The sequence below is a fragment of the Hyperoodon ampullatus genome (assembly GCF_949752795.1).
Source record: "Hyperoodon ampullatus genome assembly, chromosome: 15".
NCBI classification, from domain to species: Eukaryota; Metazoa; Chordata; class Mammalia; order Artiodactyla; family Ziphiidae; genus Hyperoodon; species Hyperoodon ampullatus.
The window spans coordinates 18486212-18504122 of NC_136928.1; the positions used below are offsets into that span (position 1 = coordinate 18486212).

General features: G+C 46.8%; 1 protein-coding gene across 2 annotated transcripts in view; it reads right to left on the reverse strand.

The window, feature by feature from the left end:
- AFF3 (ALF transcription elongation factor 3) overlaps positions 1–9051 on the reverse strand; it is a gene marked incomplete at its 5' end in the record, with an annotated part of 565770 nt that extends 556719 nt beyond the window's left edge. For both annotated transcript variants that reach the window (XM_079720377.1, XM_079720376.1), the window contains one exon: positions 8999–9051. In XM_079720377.1, the coding sequence (XP_079576503.1) occupies positions 8999–9051 (53 nt within the window). The remainder of the gene's footprint in view (positions 1–8998) is intronic.
- Between the last annotated feature and the right edge of the window lie 8860 nt (positions 9052–17911).

Here is a 17911-nt window from a genome sequence, read left to right on the forward strand (position 1 = left end):
GTAGAAATGGAAATTAAACATGGAAACTGCAGCTAAGTCTGACCACCTGAGGGACTCGGGGCACTCCGTGGTGGGGAAGAGGGAGAGGTGGCCGGCAGTGCTGGGAGAGAAGGTCCCCATCGGAGGCTCTAAGCCCACCATGGGGTTCCACCAGGAGCTGAGCTGCAATTTCTTTTAGGACACTGGGAAAGTTGCAATTTGCAGCTATGGCCACAAGGTAGTGCAGTAATTCTGCAAAATAGTTACCCCCCTCTGCCACCACTGCCACCTCCCTGCCCCACCCTACCCCCAGTTCCCTGCCAAAGAGAACAGGGACATTTGGTCTGAGTCCTGGGCACCTACAAGAGCGCTTGTGAGATTCCCGACAAATCCAGAGTGTTTCTAAGACTCTGAATCCAGTTACTCTCGGCATTGGCTCCTGAAGAAGGAGGACTCCGTCTCTGAAGGGCTGACAAGAACTGTAAAGCTATAAAAAGTGATTAGCCTATTTATTACAAACTTTGTTTACTTAGGTTTTTATGTTTATTTCCCACTATATCCCCACTAGGATACAATTAACCATCCCCTCACTCATCAAAATTGTATTAAAGACTCACGAAAATAAAATAAATGCTGCATCTAAATGTAACCTCCTGGCACTGTGGAACTGTCATGTTATTATACAAAGCCTCCTCAAAATAAAAAGAAGAAGATGAGGAATTTTTAAAGAGCTTCTTTTCAAAGGAATTTCTATCCTTTTAATTCTTGCTACTCAAGGTTTGGTCTATGGACCAGCAGTTATACCTGGGAGCTGGTTAAAAATGCAGAATCATAGCCCTATCCTGCACCTATTAAATCAGAACCTATATTTTATCAAGATCCCTAAGTCACCTGGATGCACCTTAAAGTTTGAGAAACGCTGGCCTGAGTGCTAGGTAAGCATATGGACCTTTGTTTTCAAAACTGTTTTCTAAGCCCTAAGTCTTTTCTTCTTCTCATGATACATTTTAAAGAAAAACAAATATATTTTGACATTTGAAAACAAAACAGACAGATTATTTCCCGGAATTGGTGATGATCCACTAGAGTAAAGCCTTTTTCTATCTAAACTGCCAGGTAATTAACGTTTCGATGAACATTGACGGAAAATTTGGTCTGTCACCTCATAATTCAGGTAAAAAATGCAGGTATGACAAGAACAATTTAACTAAGACTAACAGACTCGTATTGCAGCAATCCAGAGGATTTTTGGAAACTAATTTCCTGTCATAAAAAAAGGAAAAATAAAATTATTTCAGCTCAAGTTAAGCATGTAACTCTAAACTGAGTTGCTATGATAGCATGGTCTCCAAATTACAGTCACTGTTCTTTACCTCGGCTAACAAGGAGCCTCCTGAGAAGAAATTACGTGAAGAAGCCTAAGTACCCTCCCACGCCTTTCTCCACATGAGTGGAGAAATTGCAGAGGGGAAAATACACAAGTGAATACAATTAATGACTTCGGTTCTCTTTGATTCCTGCTCCCCTGTGATGGGGATGATCATAGAATCCTGAAGCTGGAAGGACTCAGAGATAACTTCTTGCTGCTGGTCCACTTACTCTGGAAACCTCTTTCTACAAAGTCCCCGGCAGGGGGTCTACAGGTCATTGTTACCCTCTGAGACAGCCTTGTCACACCACTGTTAGATAACCTCACACCCACTGATTTACTTATATCCTTGGACAACCCATCGAAAAACCTGGAAACACTCGGGGGCCTCTATCACATCCCCAGGTGTTAGTTTCCATAGACTAAACCCATTAAGTTTCTTGGGTAGTGTGGTATCCTCTCAACCTGGTATAACTGTGTTATTTTGTTTCTGTTGAAGCTAAATTATGATTAGCCTGACATAATTTAATGAGACCCACAGAGCCAAATGAAGTCATTTGATGTAATGGGTGGTAATTCAATACATTCTTGGTGAAACATCAAAGATTATGTAATGGTTAATATATCTACATTTGTTACTAGTACAACCATAAGTAAGGACATATTTGTCTGCTCAACTATGACGTACAACTAAGAAAAACTACCAGCCTCTACTCAAAAATGTCCCTGGGTCCCATTACCAGGAACAGAACTCTGCACCAGATGGATGACCTGACCCAACGTGACCTTTCTGTATCCTTCCTTGTTTATGATAAAGAGACGTTTTGAAGGAAGCAAAGGGTATAATAGAACTGCATTTGGCATTCACAAAGCAATTGACACTTTTATTACTTAACATCACAACCTTATGAGGTAGGCCAGTATAAGTGCTGTTGTTTTATAAGTGATTAAGCCAAGACTGAGAATAGGAAATGAGAAAGATGGTGAGCTGCCCAGGGCCAAACAGAAAGGGAGGCTGGAGCCAACTGAATTCAGAAACCTCAATTAAATTCCCAAACAAAAGAGAACAGGCAACACTGAAAATAAGTTTTATGGATTTCACTTTGAAACAAAACAAGGAAACATTGTTACCATTAAATGATATTTAAAATCGTCTTTTATGTCCTTGATTTTGCCACCAAGGCTTTATTCCCAAAATAAAGAAAATTTAAACAGGCAAACTTATTCCAGGTTGAAAATTCCATTTACACAGGAAAAAAAAATCTTGCATTTCATTTTCAGAGGTTTTTTTCTTAATTTGACTGTTACTTTAACCAATATTATGCCAAAGGGCCTTGTTCAAGTTGCTAAATTTAAAGTGGCATAGATTAGACCCATTCTGGTTCACAGGGACATTCTCCCGAAATAGATTTTCAGCATTTTATAAGCCTCCTACATTTTCACAAAAGAGACTCTGGAACACAGGAAAGAATTATTTCCCCACACACAATACTCATGTTCATCGTCATCAAAAGGCACTTGGTTAAAACTCATCTGCACATCCAGCGCGCATCCTCCCTGTTATCCTGACACCGAGCTTGAGAGCTTGAGCCCTCAACCTCGACGCCCTGAATTAACAAATCCCCCGCCAGCTTTTTCCAAAACACACCACCCACGGTACCACAAGTGGAGGAATGCCTCAGCTCCCGGCCCCCAGCACTTCACGGCTCCCCATCCACACCTCCTTACCTCCTCCACGATGGCCATCAGCCCCCTCACGGAGGCAGCCCTCCGGCCCTGGCCCTGGAAGCCACTCTGCTGGAAGCATTCTCATCCCTGCACCTGGGGAAGCCCTTTGCCACGCTGTGGGCGTGTTCTGGGGCTCTCGGCCAATGACGGCCACCGCAGCCAACCAGTCCACCACTTCGGGCCAATGAGAACGAGCGGGGCCAACGGGGCTAGACCTATGGGCTCCAGGACGCCCAGCGCTCAGGCCACGCCCGGTGAAGGTGATGGGTCCCAGGTGCGTCTCTCCTGTGCTCCTTGTTCTGGCAAACTACTTTCATCCCTACGGGCTGACGAAAGGGATAGGGGTAGGCCTTAAAACGTTTGCTTTGTTGGGGCTGGAGGGGAGGGCTAATAAGGGTCAAGATCAGGGATCCGGGCAGCTGACTCTACCCCGGGGAGCCTAAGGAGGCCTGGAAGAAGGCGATTGACTTGCAGAGAACCAAGTGGGTCTGCAGGCACTACTGGAGACGAAGTTGTTAGCGCCTCCACCTGGCTCCCCTTCCCCCCACAGGAGGGCAGTACATCTTCCCCCTGAGTTAGTTAATAACTTCATCTTCACCCAACGAGCTCCACGCTTTATTTCCTCTTTATTTCTAGTCACGGCCTTCGCGCCACATGGACTTTCCTCCTTTTTATTTTCTCTTTATTTTCTTTTATTTTCCACTTCTCCAAGAGGCGTTTCACAGGCCTCTCAGCCCTAAAGGTCTCTTCCCTTCCCAACAGGATGCGCCCTCCTCCCCCTCAAATGGGCAGCGTCAGCTTCGTACAGCAGGTATGGATGTGGACGGCTTATTCTCCTACAAGTTCCTCGCAAACGCTCTGTTTCCTATGCATCGCTACAGTTTCTTTTTTCCCCTAAACTACACGTTTCAATCCATGGATGGGGAATTTTTTAAAAAATAGAATAGAAAATATCAAAGTACACCTCCCATAATATGGATAAGTGTTATTTCGTGACACTTGTTTCAGTTATGAGTATGTGTGCATACAAATGATGTGGTTGGTGGGTTGCAATGTTAAACACACTTGTTACTGTGAGTCATGGTATAAAACGTTTGAAAGCTACTGCTCTCTGGTACCTAACCTAGAGGGATGCCTAATGCTCTATGAATGCTTACTGAATTGAACAAATTGGTGAGTATGATACAATCCACTTATTACAACTTCAAAGGTTCCACTTGGAAAGAATATAAAGTATAATACCTCCTGGAATAAAAGTAAATGGATTCTGGGCTATGTGACGCTATGGGGCAATGGGGCGGGGGAGTAGCAGAGAGGGATCTGAATATTTACTATTTTATTTCAACAGACTTTCTCCCCAGTAACTAACATGTGTCTATATTTAAGGGAGATTAAATACAATTTTGACCAAGTTCACTGTGGAAAGCTTTTCTCATTCACTGAAACCACCTCATGATTACAAAGTTCTGCATCTTTAAAATATTTGGTATAGGTAATTCCACCATGATTCATAAAAGGATCTTTCAGAGACACCATGAAAGCCTTTGTTCCAGTTCTTTCTTTGCCCAAGATGCCGCTATGTCCTCTCAATACCCCACCCCCACCGTCTGTAAAAATCCCATTCATCTTCCAAGGCTTAGTTCAAAGGCCACCTTTTCCACGGAAGCCTTTTTTTTTTTTTTTTAAACTCGATTTTTCCTCTTTCCCTCCTCCACCACCCACCCCAGTCCCAAATATGGTCTTTTTCACTTCTGAATCACCAGTGCCGAAACGTTTTTATACTTGTGTACTTGTCTTATCCTCACTAGACAATAACACACACAACCCATGGTTTACTCTTCTCTGTATCCGCTGTGGCAACCAACATGAGGTCTTGTATCAAAGAGATGATCAATAAAATCTGTTAAGTGAATAACTGAAAGCAACTGTTACCCTGTTCAAAGGGATGGTCATTATCTTAAAGGCCCTGAGGAAGGGCGCACATGCCCAGCAGCTGATCAAAAGCTGGTGGAGAACAGGAAGAGCAGCCAAGGAGTTTGAAAAGGGGTTCTGCTCCTCTGGTCACCCGCCCCTGTAAACTTACTGAATCCCCAGCTCTTCAGGGATTCGCCTCTACTGAACGAAACTAGGGAGCCGGGTATAGAATGAATGCCTCCACCTTGCTCCAAATTCTTCATTTGTACTTCAAACCAGAAATGGGAAGTGGAATTAGAGGTGGGAATTAGGGCGACCCTTCTCAATTTTAAGGCGTGGCTGAAAAGAAAAGTTGAAACAGTCATCTGGATAATTCAGGCTCAAAATCTCCCCCTCCACCTTGAAAAATAAGTATGGGAGTTTCTGGAGGGCAAGGAAGGAGGGGTAAGGGTGTGCCAGGAAGCAGAGATTAAACTCAATAGTACTGAGCTTTTCTCTTCATATTGTCCATACAGTCATTTGGGGACACTTCCAGTGACCACTAGACTAAGCTAGCTCAGATTCAAAGCCACAGTAACAACTAACAAACTGCAATTTGTTTTTTTAGAAAATGATGCCCACCAATGAGAAAAAATTGTTTGTTAAAATACCATTTTCCGGGCTTCCCTGGTGGCGCAGAGGTTGGGAGTCCGCCTGCTGATGCAGGGGACGCGGGTTCGTGCCCCGGTCTGGGAGGATCCCACGTGCCGCGGAGCGGCTGGGCCCGTGGGCTATGGCCGCTGGGCCTGCGCGTCCGGAGCCTGTGCTCCGCAGCGGGAGAGGCCGCAACAGTGAGAGGCCCACATACCACAAAAAAAAAAAAAAAAAAAAAAAAAAAAAAAAAAAAAATACCATTTTCCTTTGCCATTCAGCTGTACCTTCCACCCCCGCAAAGAAAAGTGTTCTTCTGAAAGGGATTAGAGAAAGAAGTTTTTAGTAGTCTCTATTTTAAATTTATATACATTTTAGAAGTTAATTCAAGTAGAGCAGCAGACGTAATTTCCTAAATCATAGTATTGTTACCAAATCTTTAATTTTAAATTAATTAAAATTTTAAATTAATATAATTAAGGGCTCTGACCTTCTCTTTCTTTTATATTTTAGCAGACCCTTAATTTCCAGTCCATCAAGGTTTTGTTTTGTAATTAATTTCAGAGCTGCTCTCATAAACTGGGAATACATCTGCAATACTATAGAAAATACGCTGGATTTGAAGTCAGAAAACTGAGTTTTGAAGTTAATGCTAGGTTCGAATATGGCTTCTCCACTTCTAGATGTGTGACCTTGGGCAGGTCACCTGATCTTCCCCACCCTCAATTTCCCAATCTGTAAAATGGGAATAACAATAGTTATTGCTTGTTTCCTAAGGTTGCTGTGAAGATTAAATGAACTAAGACATGTAATGTACTAGAACAGAGTTAAAACATTCTAAAGTACATGCATTGTACTTAGAACAGAGTCTGGCTAAGTATTTGGTAAATGTTAGTTTAAAAATTCCACTGTCATTTGTTTTATGGTCTCAGTAAAGTCATTTTACAGTTCAAAGCCTCCATTTCCTTGTCTGTAAAATGGGACTACTACCACTTACCACTTCTGGGATTGTTATGAGATTCAAATAAGAAAACAATGGATATGAAAATGTTTGACCCACAGAAAGCACTCAAACGTTAGTTATTTGGGGTCACCTATAAGCTTAAAACCAAGCCATAATCTTAAAAACTTATAAAGTCAACCATAAAATTGAGTTAGAAAATACCATCCAAAAAATTCATCCATGACTGAGAAAATGTCCGGGTTAGAAATGCATACTCAAAGAGTTTGGTTTATCTTTAACTGATGAGACATATATAAGCTCTTAGAAGATGTAAATTCTACATCTGCAAACTAGAAACACTCCCTCAGTCAAGCCAAACTGTCCTACTATATTGTAAGCAAGAAATCCTGCACAGTTTCATAAGCCAAAGACAAATTGATGGATTAAAATCTGACTGCTCGTACAGTAGCTTTTTAAAAATCCTTTTTTAAAATTTCGTTTAAATAATAAAAGTACTGTAGCTAATGTAAATTTCAAGTCAATTCAACAGGCATTTATTATGTAACTGTGCTACAGGTAACCCAGCTGGGAACTAAAGATGCAGGGGGAAAGAGAGCTCAGGCCTGTGCTGGAAAAGCCACAGATTATGGCTGATAATTTCAAAATATCACTCGTAAAAGTCATGAGGGCTTCAGTTTTGAGTCAGCAAGCAGACAAGCAGCCTAAAAACCCGCCGAAACAGAAAGTTCTTCCTTTTGACTGCAAATGTGACTTTTAAAAGCAAAAGTCAATTTTAAAGCACAGTTTCTACCTGCAAACCTACTGAATTTGTGCCAGAAACCAACATTTCTAAGTGTAAACCTGTAAAGTAATAGGTATCTGTAAATGAAAGGCTGAAATAACCCCAGCAGCAACAACACAGTAATTAGCGACTTTTATAGTGTAATAACATGTTTCATATTCTTTCTACACTGGCTCTTTGAAGTTTCCAGTGTAATATATAAAAGTTTTATTACATTAGGGCCCATCCTTGTGTATTTTATAGGCACCAGCATTATGCAGAGCAAGCTGTACTTACTCATCCTGGGATCTTTTATAAGAAACTGCTCGATAATGCACTAGCTTTGTGTCCAGTTTAGTTAGTTACACCTGGCTTTAGACAGATCAGTCACTGGAAGCCTGCAGCATGGAAAATATACACATTTCCACATATTATATACGATCTGTAAATCAAAAGGCAGTTTAGCTTTAAAACTGCACACTGCATATTCATGTGCACACCACTTGCAGTTTTAGACACATGTAAACTCTTTACTGAATTAAAGAAAAAGCGGGGGGGACCAAACCTCAGCTCTACAATAAGCGATTAGCAGGGGAAGAACAGAATGCAGTTAATATGCTTGTTCCACAGATGTTCATTCCCGTAAATATGAAACATAACACAAGTTCCTCCAGGAATACGCAGGCGGTAATTTTACCACCTGAATACGGCTGGTTGGAAACATTTAGGAGATTGGGGCGGGGGGTGCGGGGGGTGGGTAAGAGGGATGTGGAAACAGCCAATGGGATTTTTAACACACCCGCAACTAGAATTAAACTGCTTCCAGCGGCGCTTTACCTACAGTAGCTCCTCAATATGAGAACCCCGAGCCACAGAACCCCGAGGGCTCTTCCACAGTCTCCCGCTCCCCAGGCTGCGAGCTTTGAGCGCGGAATAAAGGGATACACGGGGCGCCGGTGGGCTGGAGCGGGGACAGGAGGAGTGTAACTGTGGCCAGGCGGGGTGTGAAGAAGGGGCTCAAAGGGATTGCGAACCTCGAGGAAATGAGTCTCCCAGGGCCAGGGCCTCAGAATTCCGGCACGGAGAAGCACTCGCCCCCTGCCCTCGGGTTCACTTTCCATCTCGGGCGGGAGAGACAGAAAGGATGCGGCCGCCAAGACCCGGCGCAGACAGGCAGGAGGCTGGAGCATCCTCTAAGGGCACTTCGCAGCGGCCACAACTCCAGAGGGTCGCTGGTGTGAACCGGGGGCCCTCGGAGAAGAGGGGGGGCGCGAATGGAGGGAAGGGAGGTGAGAGGGGCCGGGGGGCCGAGGGGTGGATCCCCCGGCAATAGTGACACGTTCTAGAGGTCGGTTCCTTTTCTCCTCACGGCTGCGCTCTGCCCCCGGCTCCCCAGATCACCGGCCCCCGGGCTGGGGAGGGCAGCACCGGGGGGAGGGGACGAGAAAGGGGGGCGAGAAGACGGGCGGGCGGCCGGGCCACCCCTCGGGGGAGGCGGGAAGGAGCCGGCGCGGCGGCCGCCCCCGACCCACCCCGCCCCCACGGCGGCCGGTCGCCCGAGCCCCCCGCCCAGGTGAGGGCGCGCGGGCCGCCGCGGTCGCCCCCCGCCGCTCGCTCGCTCGCGCCCGCCCGGCCGGCCGGCACGGGGACTCACCACAGCGACTCGAGGTCCCATTCCTGGAGCAGGGCTAAGTCGAAGCTGTCCATGGTGGGAGGTGTCAGCGCCGCCGCCGTCGTCGCCGCCGCCGCCGAGGCTCGGGCCGCCCGCGCGCTGCAACGAAAGGCGCCGCTCAAGGTGCATCCCGGCCGCTCCGGAGCGGCCGCCGCCCGCCCGCCCGCTGCCCGCTCCCGGCTTGGGGCTCCCGGCGCCCTCCTCCCCGCCTCTGGGCCGGCCGGGCTGCTGGTGGCGGCCGGCGCACTCACCCGCTCGCCGGCTCGCGCAGGCACACTCAGCAGAGAGCGGCGAGATCGCCGCCGCCGCCGCCTCGCCCCCCCTAGCCCCCGCGCCCGCCCCTCCTCCCGCCCTCGCGGCGGGCCGGCCCGCTGCAGCCGCCGCCGCCGCCGCCGCCGCCGCGCCGCTCCGCGCCCGCCCGCCTTTCTCCTCGGGGAGGCGCGTGTGCGCGGGCGAGGCCGCGACGCGCGCGCGCCGTGAGCCCCGCGCCGCGCCCGCCCCGCGCGCCCCTGCACTCCCCGCGCCGCTCCCCGGGTCCCGGCCGCTCGCAGGCCTCGCCGCCCCGCCCGCCGCGACCCCCGTGTCCCCCCTCCGCCGACCCTGGCCTCCCGGGGGCGCCCAGCGCGGTCCGGCGAGCGGGGGCGAGGGTCGGGCGGCGGCCCAGAGGGCCGGGATGCGGAGCCCGCCCGGCCTGCCGCATCTTCTGCCCCGGCCCCGCCCGGCCTCTCCCGGGTGCACGCACTTCTTGGGGGCCCCGGGCTTCTCCTGAGCGGCCGGGTGCCCCCGCAGGCCGGGCGGTGAGGCGGCTGCTGACCTGGGTGGGTGCTGGGAGATGCCCCTGCCGCCCGCGTCGCGGGGAGAGTTGGCGGTGCAGCCTGCAGCAGCGCCGTAAACAAACCGTTTAAAATATCTGGAGCCAGTGAGTTAAGTGAAATCAAGGGGATCAGGGACGAAACCTCTTCTGACGGGACCTCCAGTTTGGCCTGCAGTGGGGGTTCCCCCCCTCCTGTCCTTCAGCTGGCCGGACCCTGGAAACCCACCTCCTGTTTCTTTCAGGGAAGGGTGACAGGCCTCTGGGGGTAGAATGCAAACTTCCAGCCCTATCTGGAAGTCTAGAGAGCGGCGTATTGTCTGCTAGAAGGACGAAAGAGTGTCACTGTGGCTCCTAAAAATTAAGTTCTTATTATGACTACTTCCTTGAGTTTAAAGATCATTTCGCCCTCCCTTGCTTGTGTAAGTGCTGAGCCAAACCCCAGAACCCCTCTTTTGTCCCCTGACTCTCTTGTCCTCTTGGCCACAGCTCTGGGAGCGAGGCTCAGGATACCAAGGACTTCCTGGAGAGAGCAGTACAGGGCAGGGTAATATCCCATCCCTTGCACCCAACCCCAAGTCCCTGCCATAGGGAGGCCTTTCTGGTGCTCTCCCCTTTGTTCATTCTAGGCAGGAAGAACCACTGCCTGGGGCTGCCAGAAATCTAGACCCTTGGGTAGAAGTCACAGGATCCCTCCATATGGGGCAAGCCTACGAGTTACACTCCTCACCTCCCTGACCTCTGAATGAGGATTAACAAACTAAGTCTGGAGCACATGTAGGAGAAGAAAAGACCAACAAGAATTCTTTCCTATTTGGGGTTGGCTTACAAAACAGTCCCCCCTTTCTCCCCCCAGCTCTGAAGCAGTCCTTCCTTTATTAGCATCCATAACTAATGTGCAAAAGATAAAACAGTAAATTAAGGGAGAGTTTGACGGAAGGGAATTTGCCTCACTTGCCTCAACACCGTTTAAGGGAAAGGAGTTGTTATTTTACAAGCTGGCAACTCCCAGCCCCTAAAAACTTCCCTCATTAGTTGAAGGTAGTAACAAGGCTACAGAAGAACAAAGGGAATGTTGATGCAGGAGAAAGCACAGGTGTGAAAGACTGTCTTCCCAAATCCCAGTCTAAGGTGTCTTTGGAGAGACTAGGGGGGTGGGGAGGAAATCTGTCTTCTTAACGTCTCCTTAGCATAAGCCTGGTTGCACATTTTTTGCTCCGGCAAAAGTGAGACAGCTGAGGCATCCAGACAGTGTTCCCAGGAGCAAAGGATGGGGGGCGGAGGGTGAAGGAGAGCTAGAGGAACAGCCCCTCTCTGGAAGAACTGCAAGTTCCACTCCCCCAACAAGACATGCATCCTGTCCCTGTGCTCAGGGCTGCCGGCCGGGAAGCCTCTCCAGAAAGGAGACCTCCCACCCCTCACAGAGATCTGGCTTTCCTTCCCTTTCCACCACATCTGTTTATACAACGCAGGAAGGCTGAAGAACAAACACAACCATGTTTACTGGGACTCCCATCCTGGGCCTAAGCTCAGGATACAGATATGCCCTCACCGTGGAGGCTGAGGATAAATAGATCATCCTGGAAAAGGAAAGGGAGGAAGCCCTGGGGCTACAGAGCTAGCAGAGTGGTTGGCTCATAAGAGGCCTCACCCCCAAAGCCACGTAGGGATGGGTAGATTTCTATTTGAATGTAAACACGGTGCCTCTTGTTAATGCATGAGTATACTCGAGCCTAAAGCAATTTCACTGTGGGTAATAAACATTTTTTTTCTTCAGGAATAGCTCATATTTTCAGTTTGGGGCCTCTAACGTAGGGGAAGTTACATGAATACTTTTATTTTCAGTTTTTGTGTATGGTCTCCAGTTGGAGAATAAGGCCTTTTGAAGAAATCCAAATAATACTGTAGATACCATTTTTGCTAAGTTGTCATGGGAAGAAATTTAAATTAATACCATTTACAGGTTAAATGTAGGACAATTAATGAGAGCCTTTATAGGGTGATCTTTTTATTATTATTATTTATCTGGTTTATTAAGATGTTCCCATTATCCTCCAGCCCCTACACATACCAAAACAAGAAGTTAATCTAGATGTCAAAATTTTAAATCCTTAATAAAAAGCACCACAAAAAAAAAAAAAAAAAAAAAAAGGGCTTGGACTCCCTGGGATTCAAAGGCCAGAACTAAAAGGGAGGATTTTTGGTTTTTTTGCTAAAGGAGTAAGAGACAACCTGAGTTAAAAATAAAAATAAAAACTGGTGTTTCCTGTGAAGCTGATGTAGCTCTGTGCACAGTAAAGGCCTTCAGGCTGGAGGGACTTCTCTCCCTCTGGGGATAAATGAGACAATACTACAGAAAGCTGAACGAAAGTGCCCAGCTCTGGAGAGCCTCTGGGGGAGTCAACTAAACCAGAGGGGCTGCTGGGCTTCCTAGGTCAGGTTTGTTTGTTTAGGCTACATCTATGAAGGAAAGGGACTAAGAAATGAATCCTACTCAGTGTGAGGCAGATATACAAGTGCACTTAGCTAGGGCCCCACTCACATTCTGCCAGCCTGGAATTGGAAACCTCCTAAATAGACCCAGAAGCAAATCTGTGGCATCCAGCTAAGATCTCCCTGTGGATACGAATTGAGAGAAGAGAGACCTTACATGGCTTTATTAATTCAGGCCTTATTCTGAAGACCTGGCTGCAACTCAGAGGTTTTTTGTGACCAAGTGGGAATTTTCCTTTTACAATCCCACCATTCCCCTGGAAGGATATGCCTGGCCAAAAGACAGCTGTGCAGGTGGTCCTGCTGGAAGGTGATGGGACCCCTGCTCCACCTCCACCAGCACTGTTTGTCACCACACCCTCCCTCCTGTTCCAGTAAGACGGCGGGCAGCATGCAGTCTGCTTCTCCTTCCTGAGGCTCCTTGGGTGTTCATAATTGTATCTAGGGATTGCAGGATCAGCCCTCTAGGCTTTCTGCTTGCAAATGACATGCTAATATGTCGAGCCCCAGGACAGCACGGGTTTTAATCCACCTAGGAGTTCAACAGTCTTCAGCCCTTTCCTCTCCACTGCTCTCTTAGAGTGGTTCTAGCCCGGGATCTAAGGTGCCTTTCTTTTTCTATTTTTTTCATCATTCACCAGGTCCTGAGCAGATGGTGTGGCTGTGCTGGCTGTCATCACTCCTCCTATGTTTCCATGGAAACGTGGGGCATAGGGACCATCTCTGCCTTGGGCTCTCTGGCAGTATCCTCTGGCGGAGAACTTCAGCACTCTGGCCCCTCCCCCTTGCCTGCCCACATTCTGGAGAGTTTGAGAATGTTCCGCCAGGGTCATTTGTGAGATCATCCAAGGACATACTCCCCAAGCATGGTTGTGAACTGGCTTGAAAAGGGAGGGGAGAAGGAGGGCTGCCAATACCCCAGTTGTATGGCTGAGGCCAATTTGCAGTGGTGGCATATTTGGACTATCTGTCCCCTCAGCTGGATTCCATAATCACTGATTATTGCCCAGATGTCAAAAGAGATACTCCTAAGGTTGTATCTGCTCATCAGGTAACAGATATTTAATGAATATAACAATGTTACTGATGGTTTATGTTTTACTGACATTCCACCCCCTCCATGAGGAGTCTTTTTTTTTTTTTTTTAACAAAACCATGTTTTCCCTAAGGAATGTACCTTCCTCAAAGTTTCCAACATCCTCCTGCCTACATAATTCACTTATATAGCTACTAAGACATTAATTAGATTCAGAAGTCTGTAGAAACAGCAGAGCTGGGCAGGTCAGAGGCCAGGCAGGGCAGAGAAAAGAGTGGGGAAAATGACCCTTGGGAGAGGGTAAGGAAGCAGAGGGAAATTTTTCATGCCATTCAACTACCAAACAAGACAAAGATAATTTCAAAATGTGGTCAACTACCATAACATTGTTTAGAGAATTAAAGTATTGTCCAATTAAAGACTCCTTTAAAAAAAAAAAAAGTTGATTTGGTAGAAGAATTCTATGCATATATGTCTTTGATGTTTGTTGCTCCTTATACATCTGCTACAAAAGACTAGTGTGTGAAGCTCACCACATTTTTAAAAAAGAAAGAAACAAAGCACTTGTACTGAAAATGAAAAAGCAGGCAGAAAAGGCATAGGCGATTCAGAAAAGCGATTCCTATCACAGATCATGTATTTCGCGCCATGCTGACCTACTTGGGGGATAATCCCATTATTTGTGATATGAGAAGAGCCCTTGGTGCTAGTAACAAGAACCAACCATCCTGACTTAAAACATAATATCCCCACTGGCTCTTTGTTGTGCTTCTTGAGATGTACACTGGCCATCATGCAAGACGCAAGGACTCTAAACCTTTGAGAATAGGAGATAACTAATCATAATGATAGCCAACATTTCTACATTATGATGTACTGGGTACTGTTCTAACTATCAGCTTCGTTTATGCCTCGTAAAACCACATGAGGTATGTTACCATTGTTTTTATTTTACAGATGAGTAAACTAAAGAACAGATACGTGTCACAAACCAAAGAACAGCAGATCAGAGATTGGATCTAGCCACCAAGGCTGTGTTGGATACTTTTGTCTCTGTCAGTTTTGGTCTCCGGCAGTTCTAAAATGTTGGAGTTCAGTCTTCAGTTGTTCTTTCCTGAGCACTGCCAGACAGGAATCTCTGGAGGACGTCAGGAGAGCCATAAATCTGTTCTTGTTTAAAGGTATGACCTCCTCCTTGGCTTAAACAAATCTCAAGGTGTTGGTCTGTTCCAAACAGGAGCGCTTGCTGTTTTCTTGGGTGTTTTTTTTTTTGTTTAACTTTTTATTTTATATTGGAGTATAGTTGATGAACAATGTTGTGATAGTTTCAGGTATACAGCAAAGTGATTCAGTTAGGTGTTAACGGACAGCAAGACCAACGCGTCCAGTAGGAGGAGATGCAGCGTAGGTCTGAGGGGAAATGAGGGAAGGAAGTCACGACGTGACTGGCATGTCAGACTCTTTTCTCTGTGGCATCAGAGAGATTTCACGCGTGGAGCTAATGATCCCCACAGAGCCCCTGGAGGACACTGAGGTTGCAAGTGGACCAGTTCTGTCTCACTTCCTGAAGACAGAGAAATTTCCAAATTATATCCTGATGGTTAAACATTGATGCGCCAAGGATAGCAGTATAAGTTCCTCCCAAAGTCTATCAGGTGACAGCATCTCCAAACCTCAAAGTTCATGGTGGAGGTGCTGCCATCTAGAAATAGAAGACACAGAGAGAGCAGGGTACCTCATCGGGAGCTTGGGACAAACACGTTATGTCCGTCACTGCTGGTTGCCTACCCAATATCTATCTGCCCTCTTCTCTACTAACAAAACCTAAGTTTGGGGATGTGATGAGCCCAGCTGAAATAATTATATTTTCTAGTCTCTATTTCAGCAAGAACTGGGCATGGAACACAGCTCAGGCCAATGAGACATAAGCTTAAGTCAGCTGGAATTTCTTGGAAAGTTTCACTTTCCTGGAATAGGCAACATTTTTTCCTCTAGGCTACTTCTTTCTTCTGTTTTTCCAGAATGCAACTGAAGGCCTGAGGTGGAGCAGCCATCTTGGACCCTGAGGGCAAAACCCACGAAATAAAATTGGCAGATGTGAAGTTAAAAGGAGGCTATGTCTTTGATGGTTTCTTCACACAATCGTACCGTCTTTGAACCACCTACCTAGCTCAGGACTTCTGGGAGCAAAACAAGACCCTATTTGGCTGAGCCACTATAATCATGTTTTGATCATTACACCTAACTCATAATGAAGTCATGTTCCCTCCAGTGTGCCCTGCGCATGGCCACATATGGTGAGGTCTACCAGATGTCCCAGACTATGTGCCCCATAGGCAAAGCCTATGTTTTCTCTCTTAAATATCTTGCCTTCTGGATTCACTCCAGTTGCAAGAAGAGCAATTAACAAGAAACCCATGCTCAATTGTCTGAAGGCTGATTAATCTGGCTCCAGCATTTTTTTAATATTCCATATTAATAATTGTTTCTTTATTTTCATGTTATCTGGTTAAGTTACTGTTACATCCTCACAGGGATACTAGAAGATCTCATTTCTGGAAAATAGTGCAGGAACAATAAGAGTCAGGCTTTCTTTTGTCCTTGCCACATATACAAAAAAATATGCATGTTTCAGGCTCTGCCATTGTTTCTACCAATAAGCTAATTACCACTGTATGAAGCTGATTCACTTCAGAAGAAGTTTAAAAAGACAACTAATTAAGAACAGTATTCTGAAGTATAAACTGTATTACAAGGTTAGAACCCTATAATGAAATAGTAGAAGCTTGAAAGTCGGGAGAAACCATGGAGGCTCTCTCTCGCCCACCTCCTCCCCAGGCAGGAATTCCCTCTATATTAGCCCTGGTATGTTCAGCCCACTCATGAACACTTCTAATGATAGGTAGCGCACTCTCTCAAAAGGCTTCCTATTCCATTTTTAATGGAGCTTAGCTCTGCCTGGAACAACATCCTTCTTTATATTTATGAATCCCAAATTGATTTCCCTGTAACTTCCTAGCATATCACTAGCTTACAGGAAACACTCAATTACAGCTCAGTTCCCCTGAACTTCTCTTGGTCCTCAATACATTGAGACTTAATGAGCTCAAGTAATTTCCTTGGCACCATTGGCAGAGAGAATTCCTTGTTGGGTGGGGAATCCTTTACAGAGAAGGGGAGCCAGTCTCTTAAAAGGAGGGCATGGGCGGGGGTGAGAGAAACCCCATCTTCTTCCAACTGGTGGTTGGTTTCTTGGAAGCAGGGAGCTTCAAAAAGCAGGTGGAGCCACAAGAAGGAAAATGCCCAGCACAAGATACGGAGGCAGAAACCTCCTCAAAAGAAAGCGACCTCCCTGCTGGTTTTCCAGGAAGTCGGCGCACAATGAGAGGTGGAAAATGGGGCCCAAGATCATGGGAGAAGGGTGAGAATGAGGCCAGGAAGGAGGCCTGATGAAAGCACCAAGGCCTCAGGGCCAGGCCCACCCTGATGTCAAGACAGCAGCTCTTGCAAGAGCTAGCTCCCAGTGTTTTTCCAAAGTTCCAACTCTCCTGTGATGCTTAGTATAATTCTATATACTTGGCACAGACACTTACATTTTCATGAATTTAGCACTCCTTTCTGTCACTCTCTAGACAACAATATGAGGTTTATTACAACAGAAAGGGAGAATCATCCTCTTGGGCCTGAGTGAGTGGCAGCCCAGATCCCCACACCCTGTCGTCCTCCCCTGAAGAACACAACCTCGAGTCAAAGATGGGGTTACTTAACCAAGCCCAGGTCTTGGGCTCAGGACCCAAGGCAATACTCTCAATGAGTACATATATCATTTCAGACTTTTTTTTTTAACTGAACAAACATTACTGAGCATCTAGTACATGCCAAGCAGCAGGTTAAGAAATAAGGAGAGATTATGTTATAATACGATTAGTGCTATGACTAGGGAAGAACAAGTACTCAGGGAGATCTTTCTAGAAAGAATGACTGACTTGTATTCTAAGCCAAGAGCTGACTTATCCAGAATAAGGTGGGCGGGAGAGGATGGAAGAGGTCTGTATGCCACGCCGTGTCACCTGCTATGACAGAGGGGTGTCTTCAAAGCTACAGGAGCAAGAGCCAGTGGATGATGACTTCTGTCTCAGGCTCTCTTAATGCAGAAGCTAACATTTGGGCTGCGCCTAAAGGAATGAAAGCCAAAGTGACTATGGGTGGCAGTGATGGAAAAGCATTCCAGGCAGAAGGAAAAGCACACGATGGGGCACAGAGGCAAGAAGCACATCCTGTTGTGATGACAGAGCAGGTTCTGTGCGGTCAAAGTGTTGCCTTGGGGAGGAGGGCTGAAGCAGTCAGTGAGTCATGTTCAGGGTGAGAGCAGAGCAGAAGGAGGGGTGGAGGAGAAAAAGGCACAAGGCCAGGGCAAGAGATTGGGGCCAGGTGGTGAAGAGCCCCGTTCGGCTGCTGTGAAAACATGGGAAGTGGGCAGGAAATGAACATCAGCGATTCGGTAAGGCAGCAAGTGTACACCCAGCTGCTAAACCCAGGGGGATAGCCGAGAGTC